This window comes from Salmo trutta, chromosome 27, assembly GCF_901001165.1.
Source record: "Salmo trutta chromosome 27, fSalTru1.1, whole genome shotgun sequence".
NCBI lineage: Eukaryota > Metazoa > Chordata > Actinopteri > Salmoniformes > Salmonidae > Salmo > Salmo trutta.
The window spans coordinates 7,103,264-7,123,942 of NC_042983.1; the positions used below are offsets into that span (position 1 = coordinate 7,103,264).

The following is a 20,679-nucleotide window of genomic DNA, read 5'->3' on the forward strand; positions in this document are numbered from 1 at the left end:
GCTTTGTTTAATGCCAGTGGCAGGTCATTGGTAAAAACAGAATAGAGTAGAGGGCCTAGAGAGCTACCCTGTGATACACCATACTTTACATGTTTGACAGAAGCTTCCATTAAAGAAAACCCTTTGAGTTATATTAGATAGATAGCTCTGAATCCACGAGATGGCAGAGGTTGAAAAGCCATAACACATACGTTTTTTCAACAACAGGTTATGGTCAATAATATCAAAGGCTACACTGAAATCTAACAGTACAGCTCCCAAAATCTTCTTAATATCAATTCTTTCAACCAATCATCAGTCAGTTGTGTCAGTCCAGTACATGTTGAGTGCCCTTCTCTATAAGCATGCTGAAAGTCTGTTTGTTTACAGAGAAATAGCATTGTATTTGGTCAAACACAATTCTTTCCAACAGTTTGCTAAGAGCTGGCAGCAAGCTTATAGATCTGCTGTTAGAACCAGTAAAGGCAGCTTTACCGCTCTTGGGTAGCGGAATTACTTTGGCTTCCCTCCAGGCATGAGGACAAGTACTTTCCTCTAGGCTCAGATTAAAGATATGACAGATAGGAGTGGCTATAGAGTCAGCTACCATCCTGAGTAGCTTTCCATCTAAGTTGTCAATGCCAGGAGGTTTGTTACTATTGATCGTTAACAATAATTGTTCCACTTCCCCCACACTAACTTTACAAAATTCAAACTTGGAATGCTTTTATTTCATTATTTGTTTTTTAATGCATGAATACGATGGCTCACTGTTCGTTGTTGGCATTTTCTGCCTAAGTTTGCCCACTTTTCCAATGAAGTAATCATTCAAATAATTGGCAATATCAAGTGGTTTTGTGATGAATAAGCCATCTGATTCGATAAAATATGGAGTTGAAATTGTCTTTCTGTCCATAATTTCATGGAAAGTACTCCAAAGTTTTTTCCATCATTCTTTACAGTGGGGGAAAAAAGTATTTGATCCCCTGCTGATTTTGTATGTTTGCCCACTGATAAAGAAAGGATCAGTCTATAATTTTAATGGTAGGTTTATTTGAACAGTGAGAGACAGAATAACAACAAAAATATCCAGAAAAATGCATGTAAAAAATGTTATAAATTGATTTGCATTTTAATGAGGGAAATAAGTATTTGACCCCCTCTCAATCAGAAACATTTCTGGCTCCTAGGTGTCTTTTATACAGGTAACGAGCTGAGATTAGGAGCACACTCTTAAAGGGAGTGCTCCTAACCACAGCTTGTTACCTGTAAAAAAGACACCTGTCCACAGAAGCAATCAATCAATCAGATTCCAAACTCTCCACCATGGCCAAGACCAAAGAGCTCTCCAAAGATGTCAGGGACAAGATTGTGGACCTACACAAGGCTGGAATGGGCTACAAGACCATCGCCAAACAGCTTGGTGAGAAGGTGACAACATTTGGTGTGATTATTCGCAAATGGAAGAAACACAAAAGAACTGTCAATATCCCTCGGCCTGGGGCTCCATGCAAGATCTCACTTCGTGGGGTTGCAATGATCATGAGAACGGCGAGGAATCAGCCCAGAACTACACAGGAGGATCTTGTCAATGATCTCAAGGCAGCTGGGACCATAGTCACCAAGAAAACAATTGGTAACACACTACGTCATGAAGGACTGAAATCCTGCAGCGCCCGCAAGGTCCCCCTGCTCAAGAATACATATACATCCCCGTCTGAAGTTTGCCAATGAACATCTGAATGATTCAGAGGACAACTGAAAGTGTTGTGGTCAGATGAGACCAAAATGGAGCTCTTTGGCATCAACTCAACTCGCCGTGTTTGGAGGAGGAGGAATGCTGCCTATGACCCCAAGAACACCATCTCCACTGTCAAACATGGAAGTGGAAACATTATGCTTTGGGGGTGTTTTTCTGCTAAGGGGACAGGACAACTTCACCGCATCAAAGGGACGATGGACGGGGCCCATGTACCGTCAAATCTTGGGTGAGGACATCCTTCCCTCAGCCAGGGCATTGAAAATGGGTCGTGGATGGGTATTCCAGCATAACAATGACCCAAAACACACGGCCAAGGCAACAATGGAGTGGCTCAAGAAGAAGCACATTAAGGTCCTGGAGTGGCATAGCCAGTCTCCAGACCTTAATCCCATAGAAAATCTGTGGAGGGAGCTGAAGGTTCGAGTTGCCAAACATCATCCTCGAAACCTTAATGACTTGGAGAAGATCTGCAAAGAGGAGTGGGACAAAATCCCTCCTGAGATGTGTGCAAACCTGGTGGCCAACTACAAGAAACGTCTGACCTCTGTGATTGCCAACAAGGGTTTTACCACCAAGTACTAAGTCATGTTTTGCAGAGGGGTCAAATACTTATTTCCCTCATTAAAATGCAAATCATTTTATAACATTTTTGACATGCGTTTTGTTTTTCTGGATTTTTTGTTGTTGTTATTCTGTCTCTCACTGTTCAGATAAACCTACCATTAAAATTATAGACTGATCATTTCTTTGTAAGTGGACAAACGTACAAAATCAGCAGGGGATCAAATACTTTTTTCCCCCACTGTATATAATTGATATTGGCTTCATAATACTGTTTCTTGTTCTTTTTGTTGAGTTTAGTCACATAACTTCTCAATATGCAGTAAGTCAGATGTGCAGCCAGACTTAATAGCCACTTCTTTTGCACCATCTCTTTCAGCCATACAATGTTTCAATTCCTCATCAATCCTTGGAGCCTTAACAGTTCTAACAATCTTAACAGGTGCATGTTTGTCAATAATTGGAAGAAGCAATTTCATAAATTCATCAAGTGCAGTGTCTGGATGCTCCTTATTAATCACATCAGACCAACAAATATGTTTAACATCATCCACATAAGAGACACAGCAAAATCTTTTGCATGATCTCTTATACACTATTTTAGGCCTAGCTTTTGGAACGTTGGCTTTCCTGGATATAGCCACAATATTGTGATCACTGCATATGGATACAGCTTTAGAACAAAGTTCTAGAGTATTAGCAAAAATGTGATCGATACATGTGGATGATCTTGTCCCTGTAGTGTTTGTAAACACCCTGGTAGGTTGATTAATAACCTGAACCAGATTACAGGCACTGGTTACAGTGAGAGGATATCTCTTGAGCGGACAGCTTGATGAAAACCAGTGATATTCAGGTCCCCAAGAAAGTAGACCTCTCTGTTTACATGACATACACTAGCAAGCTTTTCACACGTATTATTTAGATATTGACTGTTAGCACTTAGTGGCCTTTAGCAACACACCAAAAGAAAAGGCTTTAGATAAGCCAAGTGAACCTACAACCAAAACACTTCAATAACACTCTAAGCATTTTTATTACTGGTATTCTTTTTATTTCACCTTTATTTAACCAGGTAGGCTAGTTGAGAACAAGTTCTCATTTGCAACTGTGACCTGGCCAAGATAAAGCATAGCAGTTCGACACATACAACAACACAGAGGAATAAACAAACATAGTCAATAATACAGTAGAAAAAAAGAAAACAAAAAGTCTATATACAGTGAGCGCAAATGAGGTAAGATAAGGGAGTTAAGGCAATAAATAGGCCATGGTGGTGAAGTAATTACAATATAGCAATTAAACACTGGAATGGTAGATGTGCAGAAGATGAATGTGCAAGTAGAGATACTGGGGTGCAAAGGAGCAAGATAAATAAATAAATACAGTATGGGGATGAGGTAGTTGGATGGGCTGTTTACAGATTGGCAATGTACAGGTGCAGTGATCTGTGAGCTGCTCTGACAGCTGGTGCTTAAAGCTAGTGAGGGAGATATGAGTCTCCAGCTTCAGTGATTTTTGCAGTTCGTTCCAGTCATTGGCAGCAGAGAACTGTAAGGAAAGGCCGCCAAAGGATGAATTGGCTTTGGGGGTGACAAGTGAGATATACTTGCTGGAGCGCATGATATGAGTGGGTGCTGCTATGGTGACCAGGGAGCTGAGATAAGGCGGGGCTTTACCTAGCAGAGACTTGTAGATGACCTGGAGCTAGTGAGTGAAGCGAGGGCCAGCCAATGAGAGCGTACAGGTTGCAGTGGTCAGTAGTATATGGGGCTTTGGTGACAAAACGGATGGCACCGTGATAGACTGCATCCAATTTGTTGTGTAGAGTGTTGGAGGCTATTTTATAAATGACATCGCCGAAGTCGAGGATCGGTAGGATGGTCAGTTTTACGAGGGTATGTTTGGCATCATGAGGGAATGATGCTTTGTTGCGAAATAGGAAGCCGATTCTAGATTTAATTTTGGATTGGAGATGCTTAATGTGAGTCTGGAAGGAGCAAGAGCGACATCATTGATGTATACAGAGAAGAGAGTCGGCCCGAGAATTGAACCCTGTGGCACACCCATAGAGACTGCCAGAGGTCCGGACAACAGGCCCTCCGATTTGACACTCTGGATAGTCTCAATGACATTGAGTGGTAAGGCCCTCCGATTTGTCACCGAATGTGTTGGAGGTGGAATTACAGTGTTCACTAAGGCGTATTGAGCAGGGCTAGAGGCTCTACAGTGAAATAAGGCAATAAATACTAACCAAAACAGCAATGGACAAGGCATATTGACGTTAGGGAGAGGCATGCGTAGCCGTGTAATCATGGGAGTCCAGTGAGTGGCTTCAGGCAGATAGAGGGCCAGGGCTAGCAGCTAGCAGAAAGGCCTAAGAAGGACGTCGCGATGGAACAAAGTCTGTTGTGGCCTCCTCATGCTGAATATGTCGGCAGACGGATCAGCAGGGCTCCGTGTGGTAAACCAAGCCAATTGGCAAAATAGGTATAGTGGCCGAAGAATTTGTCCGATGGGCCTCTTAAGCTAACAGTCCGGTGTGCTCTAGACAGCTAATATTAGCGGGCCGCGGCTAGCAGTGCCACGGAGCCAGTTTGAGTACCCCCTCGAGCAGATTTTGTCGGTAGTCCAGTCGTGAAGGATCGGCGGGGTTCCGTGCCCCGTACCGGCAGTAGAAGGGGGTCCGGGCCAGTTGGAAAAAAGGGTAATATAGGAGTGGCTGTTGGGCTTCTTCTGCTAGCCGGCATTACAAGGATATGGCTCTAAATATATAGAGCAACACCTCCCCCATAAGTGTTTCTGTCTAGATGTTCTACCCTTGTATTGGTACTGCTGTATCATCAAATGAATGATCTAAGTGAGTCTCAGAAATGGCTATTATATGAATGTTATCTGATGTTAGCAAGTTATTGATTTCATGAACCTTATTTCTAAGGATACATATATTAATATGGGCTATTTTCAGCCCTTTCCTGGGTAGCTTAACAGAGATAGACATAATTTGGAAAACAGCAAACAAAGCAAGAGACCAAAACATATACATTCAGCAGTCCATTAATCAGTTGGTGAGTGTATGTGTGTGTGTGCTGCGAGGTTGAATCTATGAACCCATAGGCTTGGCTCTCTCATCCTTTCCAGGCCTCTGGGAGGGAGCGTGGACAATGAGCCTGTCATAGCAGATGTAAGCAATGTCCCCAAGCGCTCTGGCAGCTTTCATGGCTGGGATAAGTTATTTCCTCTTCTGGTGCACAGCTTCAGGATAGTCCTCGTTGAGGAAAATATACGTTCCTCTCAAGTTCTTGGCTCTTTACAGAACAGCGACCTTGTCCTTGAACCTCAGGAACTTGACCACTATCGGCCTGGGGCTGTCACCTGGGCCGGTGGTGGGTTTTCCAGTCCTGTGGGCGCGCTCCACCTCAATGTTCCGGTGGTCCATCTTCAATTTCCCAGAGATCATTTCCCTCACTTTGTCCTCAGACTCCGTCCAGGTCTCATGTGGGGATTCTGCAATTCAGTCCACAACCATGTTGTTCCGTCATTGTTATCATGGATTCACACACAGAACTGATGTCCTCTCTCAATGACTTACAGATTACTGTCATCTTGCCATTCTCCTGTTTCACCTCGTTGAGCTGACCCTGGGAGAACTGCAAACTGTTGATCAGGTCCTGGCCCTCTCTGGTCAGGTCGTCCATTATTTTATTAGTTGAATCGACCAGTATTTGGACAAAACACTTGAAGCTATGTTCTTGTTGTTGTAACAACTGCTTGTAGAATTATTTTTGTTGTTTTAAAAGATCCTCCACCTGTGATAGAGAGACACCACTGTCCTCAACGGTACTCCCGCCGCCTTTGGTCTTTATCATAGTAGCTAGCAACGTAGGTTACGCTGTACCTCCTCGCAGTTCCAGACAGGGCAGGTCATAGGGAAGATTAAACACAACAAACAGCAGGGATCTAGACAAACCCAAACCCGGGACAAACCGTGGTCCCAGCCATAATGGCTAACCACGTCGCGGGCTGCGTTCAAGCCCTCAAGAAACCCCGCTAGCTTGATAGGCAGCTAGCTAGCAGCTAGGCTAGCTGCTACGCCAAATAGCTCCTCAGACCCGGCCTTGGCAGGATCACTGAACCCGGCCTCGGCAGGATCACTGGACAGAGAGTAGCAGTCCCAGCAATTGATGCCAAATGCATCGCGGGATCCAAACTAAAAAGTTAGCTAGCTACTAAGAAACCTTCCAATACACTTTCAAAACAACAAACTTTTCAAAACAACAAACCAAGCTCTCCCTCGTTCCGTGTTCAACAGGGTCTTAGACCCCCAGCGATGCAGCAGACTGCCGATACCCTGGCAAACACGGAAGCAAACAGTCATTTGCTGCAGCCGCCCTCTACGAAAGCCCTTCAGCTCACAAGGCCCCACCCTCCCAGGAACCCTATGAAAAAAGGCCACTGAGGATGTGGAACGACCAAGCGTGGGTCTGAGTGCCCGCCGCTATGGCCTTGTTTCTTACCCGAGAGGATTTTGAAATCCATCTCAAGGCTCCATCCTCGTTCTATCCTTGACTCTTAGTATAATGCCAGGTGGAGAAAAAGAGAGTAGAAAGAGGTTTTTCTTCGTTACCACAACGGTGAGACACAGTCCGAAAGGTTCGAGCTTGTCTTGTTAAAGAAGGCGCTCTGCTCAAAAATGTTACTAGGTACCACAGTTACTGGGATGCACTCTCTGCCCCTCTGCAGTGTCATTGTGTGTGCTTCTACACCTGCATTGCTTGCTGTTCTGGGTTTTAAGCTGGGTTTCTGTACAGCACTTTAAGATATCAGCTGATGTAAGAAGGGCTATATAAATACATTTGATTGATTGACACACGTGCACTAGCGCATTCCAACCTCTAGAGCATTCCACCTGTTAGAAGCGTCGACCCAGTGGGGTTTGGAGACTCCATTCCCAAGTAGTGAAAACAAACCTCTAGGGGTGGAAACACTGCCACATCCTTGGCAAGGGTGATGTTTTGTCCTCCTCTGTGCCTTTTCTACTCCCTACTTTAGTCAGAGTGAAGGAGCAAGGCCTCTCCCTCATCTTAATAGCCCCTCTATGCAGAGGCATCATGCACATAGAGGGCACAGCGGCACGTGCCCATCAGATTTGTCCGGGTTTACATATTTGATATATAATTGTTCAGCTTTAGCTAGCTCAGATAGGTTCCCAATCTTCCAACCTCATAACTAGCTACCAAGAAGCCATTTCAGGCTATCTATCAAGTTAGAGTAGCTAGCATGTCTAACTATCTTAGCTGGCATGCTTGCTGAAAAGGTTGGTAGACTTTAGAATAGCTAGCAATAACAATTCCTTTCCATCTTTTACCCAGAGATATGCAGAACAATGCAATTAAGCATAATGATTATTATTCTAGATTGCGGCAAAAAGCTGTTTCAGGTATTTGAAAAATTCCAAATTCTCCAACGTCACCCAACCCCCCTCCGGACCACCCTCCAGCCATCCTCACATACTTTGTGCCCCCTCAGATTTTTGGGGTGGGTGACACTCCTGCCTCTATGGCCAGGGAAACTCTGAGTAGGAGAGATCCCTCTCTGGCTTTACCACGAGTCCTACACAGGGATCTGTATGACCCAAGCGAGCTAAGATACTTCCCACTCTCACCCAGTAACCACGGCCCTCTAGGTCTGACCAGTGAGAGGACGACTCTGAATGCAACAGGCCTACCACTCAATGTCATTGAGACTATCCAGAGTGCCTAGAGCCCCTTCTACACGCTCAATGTGCAAGTGACATGTTTGAGGCTCCATCCAGGACCTTTTGACACAGAGGAGTTTTTTTCTCCACTGCAAAGGTTTATTTAGCCATTATTTTGGCCTATAATTATAGGCCTTGACATCTACACAGTAGGGTAGCACCCTTTGTCATATCATATTACGAAGGGTGCGCTTCGCTTACGTCCAGTCTCGAAGCCTTTGGTTCATCTTGGGACCTGTCTGTTATGCTTAAGGCTTTTTCACAGCAGCCTTTTTTGAGCCACTGAAAAGTGTGGAGATGAAATATCTCTCCTTTTTTCAAACCACTTTACTAATTGCCCTTACGCTGCAAAGCGAGTGAGTGAGCTGCACACACTGTCAGTTCACCATTCGTGCCTACAGTTAGCCCCGGGGTTATCAAGATATGTTATTATCTAACCCTGCCTTCATGCCTAAGGTCAGTGACAATTTTCTAATTGAAGAAGTGCATCTCCACTGTTTGTGTCCAGTATGCTTGTTGAGCTTTTAATTGGATTATATTGACCTATAATAGCAATGGTTGAAGCCCTCGAGGGCCTGAGGGCTCGCTACCTCTTGTGCACTGTTCAAAGGCATCTCTTCATAGGAGATTTGTGATGTGGCATGTTGGGCTACCCCTCATACATTTTATGAGGTTTTTACCGACGATGTCACTGCACCTTTGTTGGTGCATACCGTCCTCAGTGTCAGAGCCTCTGAGGGATGGTACTGTTGGAAGACAACCTTGACTTCGGAGAGCATGTCTGAGATACGGTAGTTGGCCATATCCCATATGTGACACATCAAAACAAGTATTTGCAAGAGAAATCAAGGTTACTTTCGTAACCCCGGCTCTCTGATGGTATGAGTGAGATATCTCACCACTTGTCCCTCCATGAGGCAGAGCGCAAGGAAGAGAGACATGCTTGAGAATGACCGGTGGGCGGGCGAGTGGCACCTTATAGGGAGGGGTCCACCTTTTTTGCCACTCGACCTGTCTGCCTCTGACAGATGCTGTGTGATTGGTTACTTCCTGTAGTGAAATGCACTAAGACGATTTCCCATATGTGATACGTCGCACTCATGTTATCACAGAACCGGCATTACAAAAGTAACCTTGAGTTCTGTGTTCCATTTTTTATTTCAGAACTCAGCCATGATAAGGCCCTAAGGCCCAAGATATAAATCATTGCAGCCAGAGGGACAAGGGGTTTCAGGTTAAGGCCACTCATGATTTATGACCTGTTCTCTTTTTTCCATGGCACGTTTTATTGACTTTCCAGTTCAGATGGATTGTTCTCTTATGCTCTAGTGATATGAATGCTGTTGCAATGGTCTTGAACAATGTTGACTTTCTCTGCCTAGTTTGACACGCAAGTCATTGGAGCAATATTTTCGTAAGATTATTTGGGTTTTGGTTGGACTCAGAAAGCAAGGCTAAAAAAGCATGTAAGACTCCTTGAGTAATAGTTTGTTACCACAGCGACAGTCAGTGGTTTAGCAACCCACAGTCACAGCTACAGTAAAAGGATGGACACCTTCCAGAGGGTTACACAACCCCACAGACATGGACATTTGGCTGGTCCGTTTGTTACCATGACACTGGAATTATTTGTACATTTGTATTGTGAGATACGCTACACTGCAGCATATCCGGTAGGCTATAGGGCACATTTTCAGGATCAGGCCAGTTTAACACTTTACATGAGGTTGCCCGTGGGACATGTGCTTAGGTGCCATAATTCGGAATTTTGACACGTCCCTCTGTGCATTCTATGTGACTTTTAGGAAGATTTTAACCCACTCAACCCCAACATTCATCATTGTAAAGTCTTAGTTATTTTGTTGCTTTGACAAAGTCATTTCTGTCGATTATTACTTATTCATGTAATTGGTGAATCATTTTGAGGCGGGAAAAAACCCTGTCCCTCATTTAATAAGGTCAACCCTGCTAAGTGAGCTGAACTCTCGCTGGTGAAACTATTCCTTTTTTATTATTCAAAAGAAATATTGAACATCTAATAGTCAAATCAAATTGTAAATGCAGGTGAACTGATTCTACTCTTTTTGGCAATTTTGGGGTGTTTTGTGGTGGAAAACTGAACAGGTCAAGTAAGTCAACCCTGCTACCCATAGCTAGACAGGCTAGAAATGATTTAACATTCAATTGCCCCTCCCTGTTGCACACAACAAGCGTCCATCCTTCCTGTTACTTTATTGGGTAATTAATAGGCACTTACTATAGTATTTCTATTTATTTAACCTCTTGAGATGGGAAAACATGTATTTTATTACAGTTTTTCTCAATTGTGTATTTTTTTTTGGAACTGTGGTTAAATGTTCCTAACAACAATGATCAAATACTTAAATACAATCTGCAGAATTTTCTTGCTTTTGTACCTGGATTGCATATCTTAGACCCACTTTTGCAAAACTTGAAATACAATTGTCATCAATGAGTACAACATTTATTGTAAAGTGTTTAGTTCACAGAATATCAACACGTGAAGAGAAAAGGTTGCAAATGTGTTCACTGTTTCTGGCAATCAGTAAATTCAACTGCACATTATAAATGTTTTTTTTATCAGTAGTAAGATACAGTATAGGTACAGATCTAGGTAACGAGACCGTGTAATTTTTATGATTTCTTACAACATTGCGGACATGCAGAGATGCAGAGAATGAAATAAATGTAGTTCTACGTAACTTTAGTTACTTTTAAGTCATCATCTCCAACATTTTGACCGTCAATTACAGAGCTTTGCTTTGGTGTGGATTGAGACCTATACATTCATATCAGTTGTGTTCCTCCACTGTATTCACCTTTGCTTATTTCTATTGGGGAATGTGTTTCTACTTGCCGATGGAAAACTACAAACCTATGAGCAGACCAGCCTGTGTATTGAATACACGGAATTGGATTGTGATGATACCAGTGAATTAATTCTGCACACAATGTGCTTATTTTCCGTTTTCTTTTAAAAAAGGAACAATATTGGATTTGATGTGTATGACATTTTGTTAAGGAAAATATGCATAAAAGGAGAGTAATAGCAAAAATTCTTTACAATTTGATAGTGATTTGGTGACTGCAAATAAAATATATTGATCTTCTGGGATTTTTTAAAAGACAGACAGTCTTTTTGTCAGCTTAGACTCAATAGATAAGTATGTTTCTGTTAGTATTTTTGCAGACAGTCGTGTTCTTTTGATTAATGTTATTGCAATTCTGACAGTATCATTTAGTTTTGATGAATGTACAGTACCAGTCAATGATGACATCAAACCTATGAAATAACATGTATATGGAATCATGTAGTAAACACAAAAAGTGTTAAACAAATCAAAATCTATTTTAGATGTTAGATTCTTCAAAGTGGCCACCCTTTGACAGCCTTGCACACTCTTGGCATTCTCTCAACCAGCTTCACCTGGAATGCTTTTCCACTAGTCTTGAAGGAGTTACCACATATGCTGAGCACTTGTTGGCTGCGTTTCCTTCACTTTGCGGTCCAACTTATCCCAAATCATCTCAATTGGGTTGAGGTTGGGTGATTGTGGAGGTCAGGTCATCTGATGCAGCACTCCATCACTCTCCTTCTTGGTCAAATAGCCCTTACAAAGCCTGGTGGTGTGTTGGGTCATTGTCCTGTTGAAAAACAAATGATAGTCCTACTAAGCCCAAAACAGACGGGATGGCGTATCGCTGCAGAATGCTGTGCTAGCCATGGTGGTTAAGTGTGCTTTGAATTCTAAATAAATCACTGACAGTGTCACCAGCAAAGCACCCACACACCATCACACCTCTTCCTCCATGCTTCCTGGTGGGAACCACACATGCGGAGATCATCCGTTCACCTACCCTGCGTCTCACAAAGACACGGCGGTTGGAACCAAAAATCTCAAATTTGGACTCATCAGACCAAAGGACAGATTTCCTCCAGTCTAATGTACATTTCTCATGTTTCTTGGCCCAAGCAAGTCTCTTCTTTTTATCGATGTCCTTTAGTAGTGGTTTCTTTGCAGCAATTCGACCATGAAGGCCTGATTCACGCAGTCTCCTCTGAACAGTTGATGTTGAGATGTTTGTGTTACTTGAACTCAGTGTGGCATTTATTTGGGCTGCAATTTCTGAGGCTGGTAACTCTAATGAACTTATCCTCTGCAGCAGAGGTAACTCTGGGTATTCCTTTCCTGTGGCGGTCCTCATGAGAGCCAGTTTCATCATAGCGCTTGATGGTTTTTGCGACTGCACTTGAAGAACTTTTCAAAGTTCTTGAAGTTTTCTGGATTGACTGACTTTCATGTCTTTATGTAATGATGGACTGTCATTTGTCTTTGCTTATTTGAACGGTTCTTGCCATTATATGGACTTGGTATTTTACCAAATAGGGCTATCTTCTGTATACCCCCTACCTTGTCACAACACAACTGATTGGCTCAAACACATTACGAAGGAAAGAAATTCCACAAATTAACCTTTAACAATGCACACCTGTTAATTGAAATGCATTCCAGGTGACTACCTCATGAATCTGTTTGAGAGAATGCCAAGAGTGCGCAAAGCTGTCATCAAGGCAAAGGCTTACTTTTTGGTTACTACATGATTCCATATTTGTACTTCATAGGTTTGATGTCTTCACTATTATTCTACAATGTGGAAAATAGTAAAAATAAAGAAAACCCCTTGAATGAGTAGTTGTGTCCAAACTTGACTGGTACACAAAGTTATATACACTGCTCAAAAAAATAAAGGGAACACTTAAACAACACATCCTAGATCTGAATGAAAGAAATAATCTTATTAAATACTTTTTTCTTTACATAGTTGAATGTGCTGACAACAAAATCACACAAAAATAATCAATGGAAATCCAATTTATCAACCCATGGAGGTCTGGATTTGGAGTCACACTCAATATTAAAGTGGAAAACCACACTACAGGCTGATCCAACTTTGATGTAATGTCCTTAAAACAAGTCAAAATGAGGCTCAGTAGTGTGTGTGGCCTCCACGTGCCTGTATGACCTCCCTACAACGCCTGGGCATGCTCCTGATGAGGTGGCGGATGGTCTCCTGAGGGATCTCCTCCCAGACTTGGACTAAAGCATCCGCCAACTCCTGGACAGTCTGTGGTGCAACGTGGCATTGGTGGATGGAGCGAGACATGATGTCCCAGATGTGCTAAATTGGATTCGGGTCTGGGGAACGAGCGGGCCAGTCCATAGCATCAATGCCTTCCTCTTGCAGGAACTGCTGACACACTCCAGCCACATGAGGTCTAGCATTGTCTTGCATTAGGAGGAACCCAGGGCCAACCGCACCAGCATATGGTCTCACAAGGGGTCTGAGGATCTCATCTCGGTACCTAATGGCAGTCAGGCTACCTCTGGCGAGCACATGGAGGGCTGTGCGGCCCCCCCAAAAAATGCCACCCCACACCATGACTGACCCACTGCCAAACCGGTCATGCTGGAGGATGTTGCAGGCAGCAGAACGTTCTCCACGGCGTCTCCAGGCTCTGTCACGTCTGTCACATGTGCTCAGTGTGAACCTGCTTTCATCTGTGAAGAGCACAGGGCGCCAGTGGCGAATTTGCCAATCTTGGTGTTCTCTGGCAAATGCCAAACGTCCTGCACGGTGTTGGGCTGTAAGCACAACCCCCACCTGTGGACGTCGGGCCCTCATACCACCCTCATGGAGTCTGTTTCTGACCGTTTGAGCAGACACATGCACATTTGTGGCCTGCTGGAGGTCATTTTGCAGGGCTCTGGCAGTGCTCCTCCTGCTCCTCCTTGCACAAAGGCGGAGGTAGCGGTCCTGCTGCTGGGTTGTTGCCCTCCTACGGCCTCCTCCACATCTCCTGATGTACTGGCCTGGCTCCTGGTAGCGCCTCCATGCTCTGGACACTACGCTGACAGACACAGCAAACCTTCTTGCCACAGCTCGCATTGATGTGCCATCCTGGATGAGCTGCACTACCTGAGCCACTTGTGTGGGTTGTAGACTCCGTCTCATGCTACCACTAGAGTGAAAGCACCGCCAGCATTCAAAAGTAACCAAAACATCAGCCAGGAAGCATAGGAACTGAGAAGTGGTCTGTGGTCTCCACCTGCAGAACCACTCCTTTATTGGGGGTGTCTTGCTTATTGCCCATAATTTCCACCTGTTGTCTATTCCATTTGCACAACAGCATGTGAAATTTATTGTCAATCAGTGTTGCTTCCTAAGTGGACAGTTTGATTTCACAGAAGTGTGATTGACTTGGAGTTACATTGTGTTGTTTAAGTGTTCCCTTTATTTTTTTGCGCAGTATATATATATACTGCGCAAAAATATATATATATATTGCTCCTATATATATACAGTTTTTTTTACAACCAAGTTACGACTTCTCAAAAGGCACATAATTGGTGGAATAACCCATGCACTGTATGAGGAGAGAGTCAACTTCTACCAAGCTAAAGATGTCCAATATCTCTTAGTGTCAGAGCTCCATGCTCTGCTTAGATCATATCATTTTGTTAAAGATGGGATCATACTTACCATAAAGGGGGTTTCAACACATACTGTTGCCAGAATATTCTGTCCAGCAAACATCCAGTAAAAACGGTTTATTTCATACATTCCGGTGATTTGGCTGTGAGGGACCTTGGGAGTGTGAGCGGATGTGACTGTTACTGGTCCTTCTCCACTGACTGGCGTCTGTCTGTCTGTCTGTCTGTCTGTCTGTCTGTCTGTCTGTCTGTCTGTCTGTCTGTCTGTCTGTCTGTCTGTCTGTCTGTCTGTCTGTCTGTCTATCTGTCTGTGTGTGTGCGCGCGCGTGTGCGTGTGCGTGCGTGTGTGCGTCTGCGTGTGCGTGCGTGTGTGTGGTGCAGTGTGCCTGAGCACTGAATGTTATCTGACACAATGTTTATTAGAGCCTGGAGACATTCTCAGCTTGTCCAAGAGGTATCCTTGGCCACAGGGTCATTAGAACGGCGGGATGATGTGTGTGTTTATCTCCGAGGTGACAGCATCACGGCCTTGCTCCATGCTTATATAGACACACATACTGCGACTCCCACAGACAGAATCTAAAATCCTCTCGACAACACAACCTTACTGGTCCTCTCTGTTTTACAGTTACAGGATTCTCTATTTCTCTCTTTGAGACACCAAGAACAAAATCGACAATCTAAACGGGTCCTCTCCTTTATATCTATTATATTTTAGCAATATCTATTTCACTCAGAAACTAAACACTAAATTGATACAAAATGTTGCCTGCAACTTTCAAACTGTGCGCTGGCATCTCCTACAGACATATGAGGAACATGACAGGTCAGTGAGAGACAGTTTGTGAATGATTCTCTAGTGTTTCATAGGTCTGAAACTGTAATTTTCAGTTGTGGATCGTTAGCTAACAAAAAATATATTTAATGATTTGGTTTAACAATAATATTTTTTTTTAATTATGGTACTATTTTCAAATTGTACTGACTTTTGTACTAACAATTTAATGTATTGTAGATTCCTCTACAGCTTTTTATAGCACTGTTCTTATCTACTTTTTCTCCCATTCTCCTTGTCCCAGGTTTGAGGAAGAATGCGATGGTGGCCATTCACCATGAGTTGAACATGCTAGCGGGCCCCAACCCTAGCAGCTGGATCAGCCATGTCCGCCGCAGGAGCTCACTGCTCAGTAAGTCCACACCCTCCACTCAGAACCCACTTCTTACTTGTTTTTTTTCTCACAAATACCCAAAAGGAAAGTCTATTCTAAGTCTAGTTATAATGTTGTTTTCTGTCTGTGCTGTGCTCCAGGCTCGCGGATCGAGGAGGAGCAGGGCTACAATGAGGCGGAGGTGTCATATGTGAAGCAGGGAGAGGAGGCACTGCAGAAGTCTATCAGCATCCTCGGCGATCAGGATGGATGGACCACTGAGATCATTGCTGTGAGTATAGAGATTTAGTGCCAAAGACAGGAGGGCTGGCACACTGAAATTCCCTTCTTCACCTATTCAATGTAGTAATTACAGACGTTTATCTTTTTGGAATTGCAATATAAAAGGTTGTTGTTTATTCTTGCAGTTCTATGAGTTTTAATTATCTGGTCCCATGATCCCAGGCGAATGGAGACAAGGTGCTGAGTAAGGTGTTACCTGACGTGGGGAAGGTGTTTAAGCTGGAGGTGCTGTTGGACCAGCGCTCTGATAACCTCTATGTGGAGCTGGTGGGCAACATGGAGCAGATGGGAGACTGGAACCCTAACGTCAAAGAGGTCAAGGTGGGACAATCAACTTTATAAACAAGGCACTGTAAGTCGCTTTGGATGAAAGGTTCTGCTAAATTGCATATATAACGCAACAACAATACAAAACATTAAGAGGAATTGGCTCATGTGTACACAGATTGCATGGATTGACTAGAAGTCGCATACTCTGGGTTGTTTTGTTCAATGTAAGAGTCCCAATGTGCATTCTCGCCATTGAAGAATATACAGAGGTTTTTGACTCTCCTCTCCTTTTCTCTCTATCTTTCTCTCTTTCTCTTCCTCCCTTTTTCTTCCTCTCCTCCCCCCTTTAGATCCTCCAGAAGATAGGTCAGGAGACCATGGTGACCCACGAAGTGTCGGGACCCACGCCTGGTAACGTGGTGGGGCCGCGGGACTTCGTTAGTGTTCGCTGTGCCAAGCGCCGGGGGTCCACGTGCTTCCTTGCCGGCATGTCCACTCAGCACCCCACCATGCCCGAACAGAGGGGAGTTGTTAGGTAGGCTAATTTAGACTCAAGGGATGGATGGATAGATGGAGGCTATAAGTCACTAACAATACACCATATAAAACAATTATTTGAATATTGTGTTGGACTCCAACATATGCTAACATGAATGTTCTACACTGTATTGTTGACTTTTTCAGGGCAGAGAACGGACCAACATGTATAGTGATGCGGCCCAGTGCTGATGACCCCAACAAGACCAAGTTCACCTGGTTGTTAAGCATAGATTTAAAGGTATGGAGGCCATTAACCTGCATCTTATCACTAGGGTCAGACAGATACAACTGTAGCTATCTGGTTTGACACCCTCTGCAAAAAGCATTTTCATAATATTTTTTTGTACATTTGACATTTTAGTAATTTAGCAGATGCTCTTATCCAGAGTGACTTACAGTTAGTGCATTCATCTTAAGATAGCTAGGTGGGACAACCACATATCCCAGGCATAGAAAGTCACATTTTCATCAATAATGTAGAGTAGAGTGCGAGTGCTGGGGGGGGGGGGAGTGGGAGCAGCCCTCTCGTAGGGGTGGGAGGGCCAAGAGACCTGAAGTGGCAGAACGGAGTCCTCGGGTTGGGGTGTAGGGTTTAAGCATATCCTGAAGGGAGGGAGGGGCAGTTCCTCTTGCAGTTCTGTAGGTAAGCACCATGGTCTTGTAGTGGATGCAAGCTTCGACTGGAAGCTAGTGGAGTGTGAGGAGAGGCGTGGTGACATGAGAGAACTTGGGATGATTGAAAACCAGGCAGGCTGCAGTGTTCTGGATAAGTTGCAAGGGTTTGATGGCACAAGCGGGGAGCCCAACCAACAGCGAGTTGCAGTAGTCCAGAAGGGAGAGGACATGTGCCTGGATTATGAGCTCCGTCACTTCCTGTGTGAGGTAGGGTCGTACTCTACGGATGTTGTAGAGCATGCACCTGCAGGAGCGGGTCACTGCTTTGATATTTGCAGAGAATGACAGGGTATTGTCCAGGGTCACACCAAGGTTCTTTGCACTCTGAGAGGGCGATACTGTGGAGTGATCAACTGTGATAGAGAGGTCTTTGAGCGGGCAGGCCTTCCCTGGGAGGAAGAGCAGTTCCGTCTTGTCGAGGTTGAGCTTGAGGTGGTGGGCTGACATCCAAGTTGAGATATCTGCCAGGCATGCAGAGATGTGTGTCGCCACCTGGGTGTCAGAAGGGGGGAAGGAGAAAAGTAGTTAAGTGTCATCCGCATAGCAATGACAGGAGAGTCCATGTGAGTATATGACGTAGCCTAGTGACTTGGTGTATAGAGAGAAGAGGGCCTAGAACCGAGCCCTGGGAGACACCAGTAGTGACACAGACACAGATCCTCTCCATGTCACCTGGTAGGAGAGGCCTGTCAGGTAGGATGCAATATTAGAATGTGCAGAGACGACCAGCCCTGAGAGGGTGGAGAGGAGGATCTGATGGTTCACGGTGTTGAAGGCAACTGATAATCTAGGAGGGTGAGAACAGAGGAGAGAGAGAAAGCTTTGGCAGTGTGGAGAGCCTCCGTGACACAGAGAAGAGCAGTCTCGGTTTAGTGACTCGTCTTGAAGCCTAACTGGTTAGGGTCAAGAAGATCAGAAGATCCTTTCTGGAACTAATGGACCCATATATATTGCTTGGCCTTTAATCATAATGAGGGATTTCTGTTAAGTGTGATACACCTGTGTTGTTATAATCAGATGCTACTGATCAATTCCTAAGGTTGTGGTTGATGATGGTTGCATTGAGGACACTTAATTGTTGTTTCTTATCATGTTCTCTCTTCCTGTTTCACCCTGTCTCGCTCTCTCACAGGGCTGGATCCCAAAGACCATCATAAACAAAGTACTCTCTCAGACACAGGTGGACTTTGCCAACCACCTGAGGCAAAGGATGGCCGACAACAGTGTTTCTATGGAGATGGCACCAGCATGCTGACACACCATGCCCTTTGATCTTTCGATTAGAGTGTACAGCAACGGCAGGCCACCAAATGGACAGCTCCGCCCAGTCATCTTTGCCACTTCCTCCATCCAAGAGAATCAAATTCTAACTACTCTCTTGAGTTCTTAGGACAGAATATCAGTACAATTGAGTGAAACCTTCTTCTTTTGAACTCTGATGCATTAACAGTCTAAAGTGGCTTACTCTCCTTATGTCCTTTCCTTCTCTCCTATACACCTAACCTGTTCACACACCAGTCCAGATGAAGGGGAGAGACTAGGGCTGCGTTTACACAGGCAGCCCAATTCGGATATTTTCCCTTCTAATTGGTCTTTTGACCAATCACATCAGATCTTTTCATATCAGCTATTTTTCAGAGCTGATCTGATTGGTCAAAAGAGCAATTTGTGAAAAGAAAGATCAGAATTTGGCTGCCTGTGTAATCATAGCCCTAAGAGAGGATACTTAAGACTAGATGCAATCTGTGAGCCCCCTTCACACGCCTTCTTCTCAATACATACACACGTTCCCACAAGTCTGTATAGTGTCTCTACGGCACAATAACCACCCAAGTCACTTTTTATCCAGCCATGGCACTGGTAATTACATTCTCATTGTACTCTCAATGTGAAATGTGCACTTTTATTTCAATATTATATTTATTGTAAAACAATGTCATTGCATTACACTGGGTTAGGATGACTGCCAAGTGAATAAATGATTTCAACATCATTAAAATGTACAAGGATTATTCTTCTATTACTATCTCACTTGACAAAATGTGGAAAAGCAGTTACAAATAAAACATTTTAGGCATACCAATCAAACATAATCAATATTTATATATCGTCAGTCATAAAATCATTTAATATGCCGCAACTGAAAAATAACAATTTATTACACATCTGAACACATCTCAAATCAAACTAATACAACCAAATATGACAAGAACATCACAGAAAAACTCAAACAAGCGAACCATCTCAAGTCCTCACAATCATTACGTAAATATTCCATTTCAACTGGGGGGAGGAATTCAAAAGGTATTTTCTAACCACAAAGTTTAGTTCATAAAATATTTTCCTGTCTTAGATGGATTTGGCTGTTGTGTTTGCCAAGGCAAGCAGGTGTTTGACCATTCACATGTGTGTGAAGGACTCTGCAGCACTGTGAGCCTGGGCCTGGGCCTGCAGTACATTCCCCGAGATGAAGTCAACAGCACAACTCACGCCAAAGGGGAAGTCTGCCCTCTGTTATTGTCCTTGTAACATTTTCCTATGATTTATAGTTGTAATTGTTCCAGAAAATTCTGTACTTTTCTAGGATATAGTGTGCGCTCTGAGGGAAAATGGGTTTCAGGGGGGAAAAAGGGGGGTCATATTTGTCAAAGAGACAGTCATTTTCTTTAATAGAAGTCAGCCTCTTCTAGGATTACAGATGCACACGTCACAGCACAGCATGCCGCTCTTGCCTAAATCAAAATCTGTGAGAGTAAGGCCGACAAAATCATTTCATTTGGATGAAGATATACATTTTATTGGTAAAGGAAATGTTCTGAATTTGAGTAACAGCTAACATTGAAGTAATGAGCTAAATCTAACATGAGCATTACAGAGCAGTGACTGTCAGTGGAGGCTGCTGAAGAAAGGGCGGCTCATAATAATGGCTGAAACTGAGCAAATGGAATGGCATTAAACACATGGAAACCATGTTTGATGTACAGTGTTTCATACCATTTCACTAATTCCACTCCAGCCATTACCACTTGGCCGTACTCCCCAATTAAGGTGCCACCAACCTCCTGTGGTGACTGTCATAACTAACGTTGGTACATTCTTGGCAGCTGTTTAAAGTATAAATTGTGAACATTTTAACCTCGACTTCTTAGGCAATTAAACTCTTAGCAA

At 43.7% G+C, this 20,679-nt stretch overlaps 1 protein-coding gene across 1 annotated transcript; it reads left to right on the forward strand.

Moving 5' to 3' along the window:
* Positions 1 to 15,162: 15,162 nt before the first annotated feature.
* star (steroidogenic acute regulatory protein) lies at positions 15,163 to 19,504 on the forward strand. Its single transcript, XM_029716475.1, has 7 exons — positions 15,163 to 15,401; positions 15,655 to 15,762; positions 15,885 to 16,015; positions 16,189 to 16,347; positions 16,647 to 16,831; positions 16,981 to 17,074; positions 18,644 to 19,504. The coding sequence occupies exons 1-7, from the start codon at positions 15,338 to 15,340 to the stop codon at positions 18,764 to 18,766; spliced, it is 864 nt and encodes a 287-aa protein (XP_029572335.1). The 5' UTR covers positions 15,163 to 15,337; the 3' UTR covers positions 18,767 to 19,504.
* Positions 19,505 to 20,679: the final 1,175 nt, after the last annotated feature.

Excerpts from the sequence above, each read along its gene's own strand:
- star (XM_029716475.1), top strand. The coding sequence starts at position 15,338 with ATGTTGCCTGCAACTTTCAAACTGTGCGCTGGCATCTCCTACAGACAT. Across the intron at positions 16,016-16,188 it reads GGACCACTGAGATCATTGCT|GCGAATGGAGACAAGGTGCT; the intron begins GTGAGTATAGAG and ends CCATGATCCCAG. Across the intron at positions 17,075-18,643 it reads TGTTAAGCATAGATTTAAAG|GGCTGGATCCCAAAGACCAT; the intron begins GTATGGAGGCCA and ends GCTCTCTCACAG.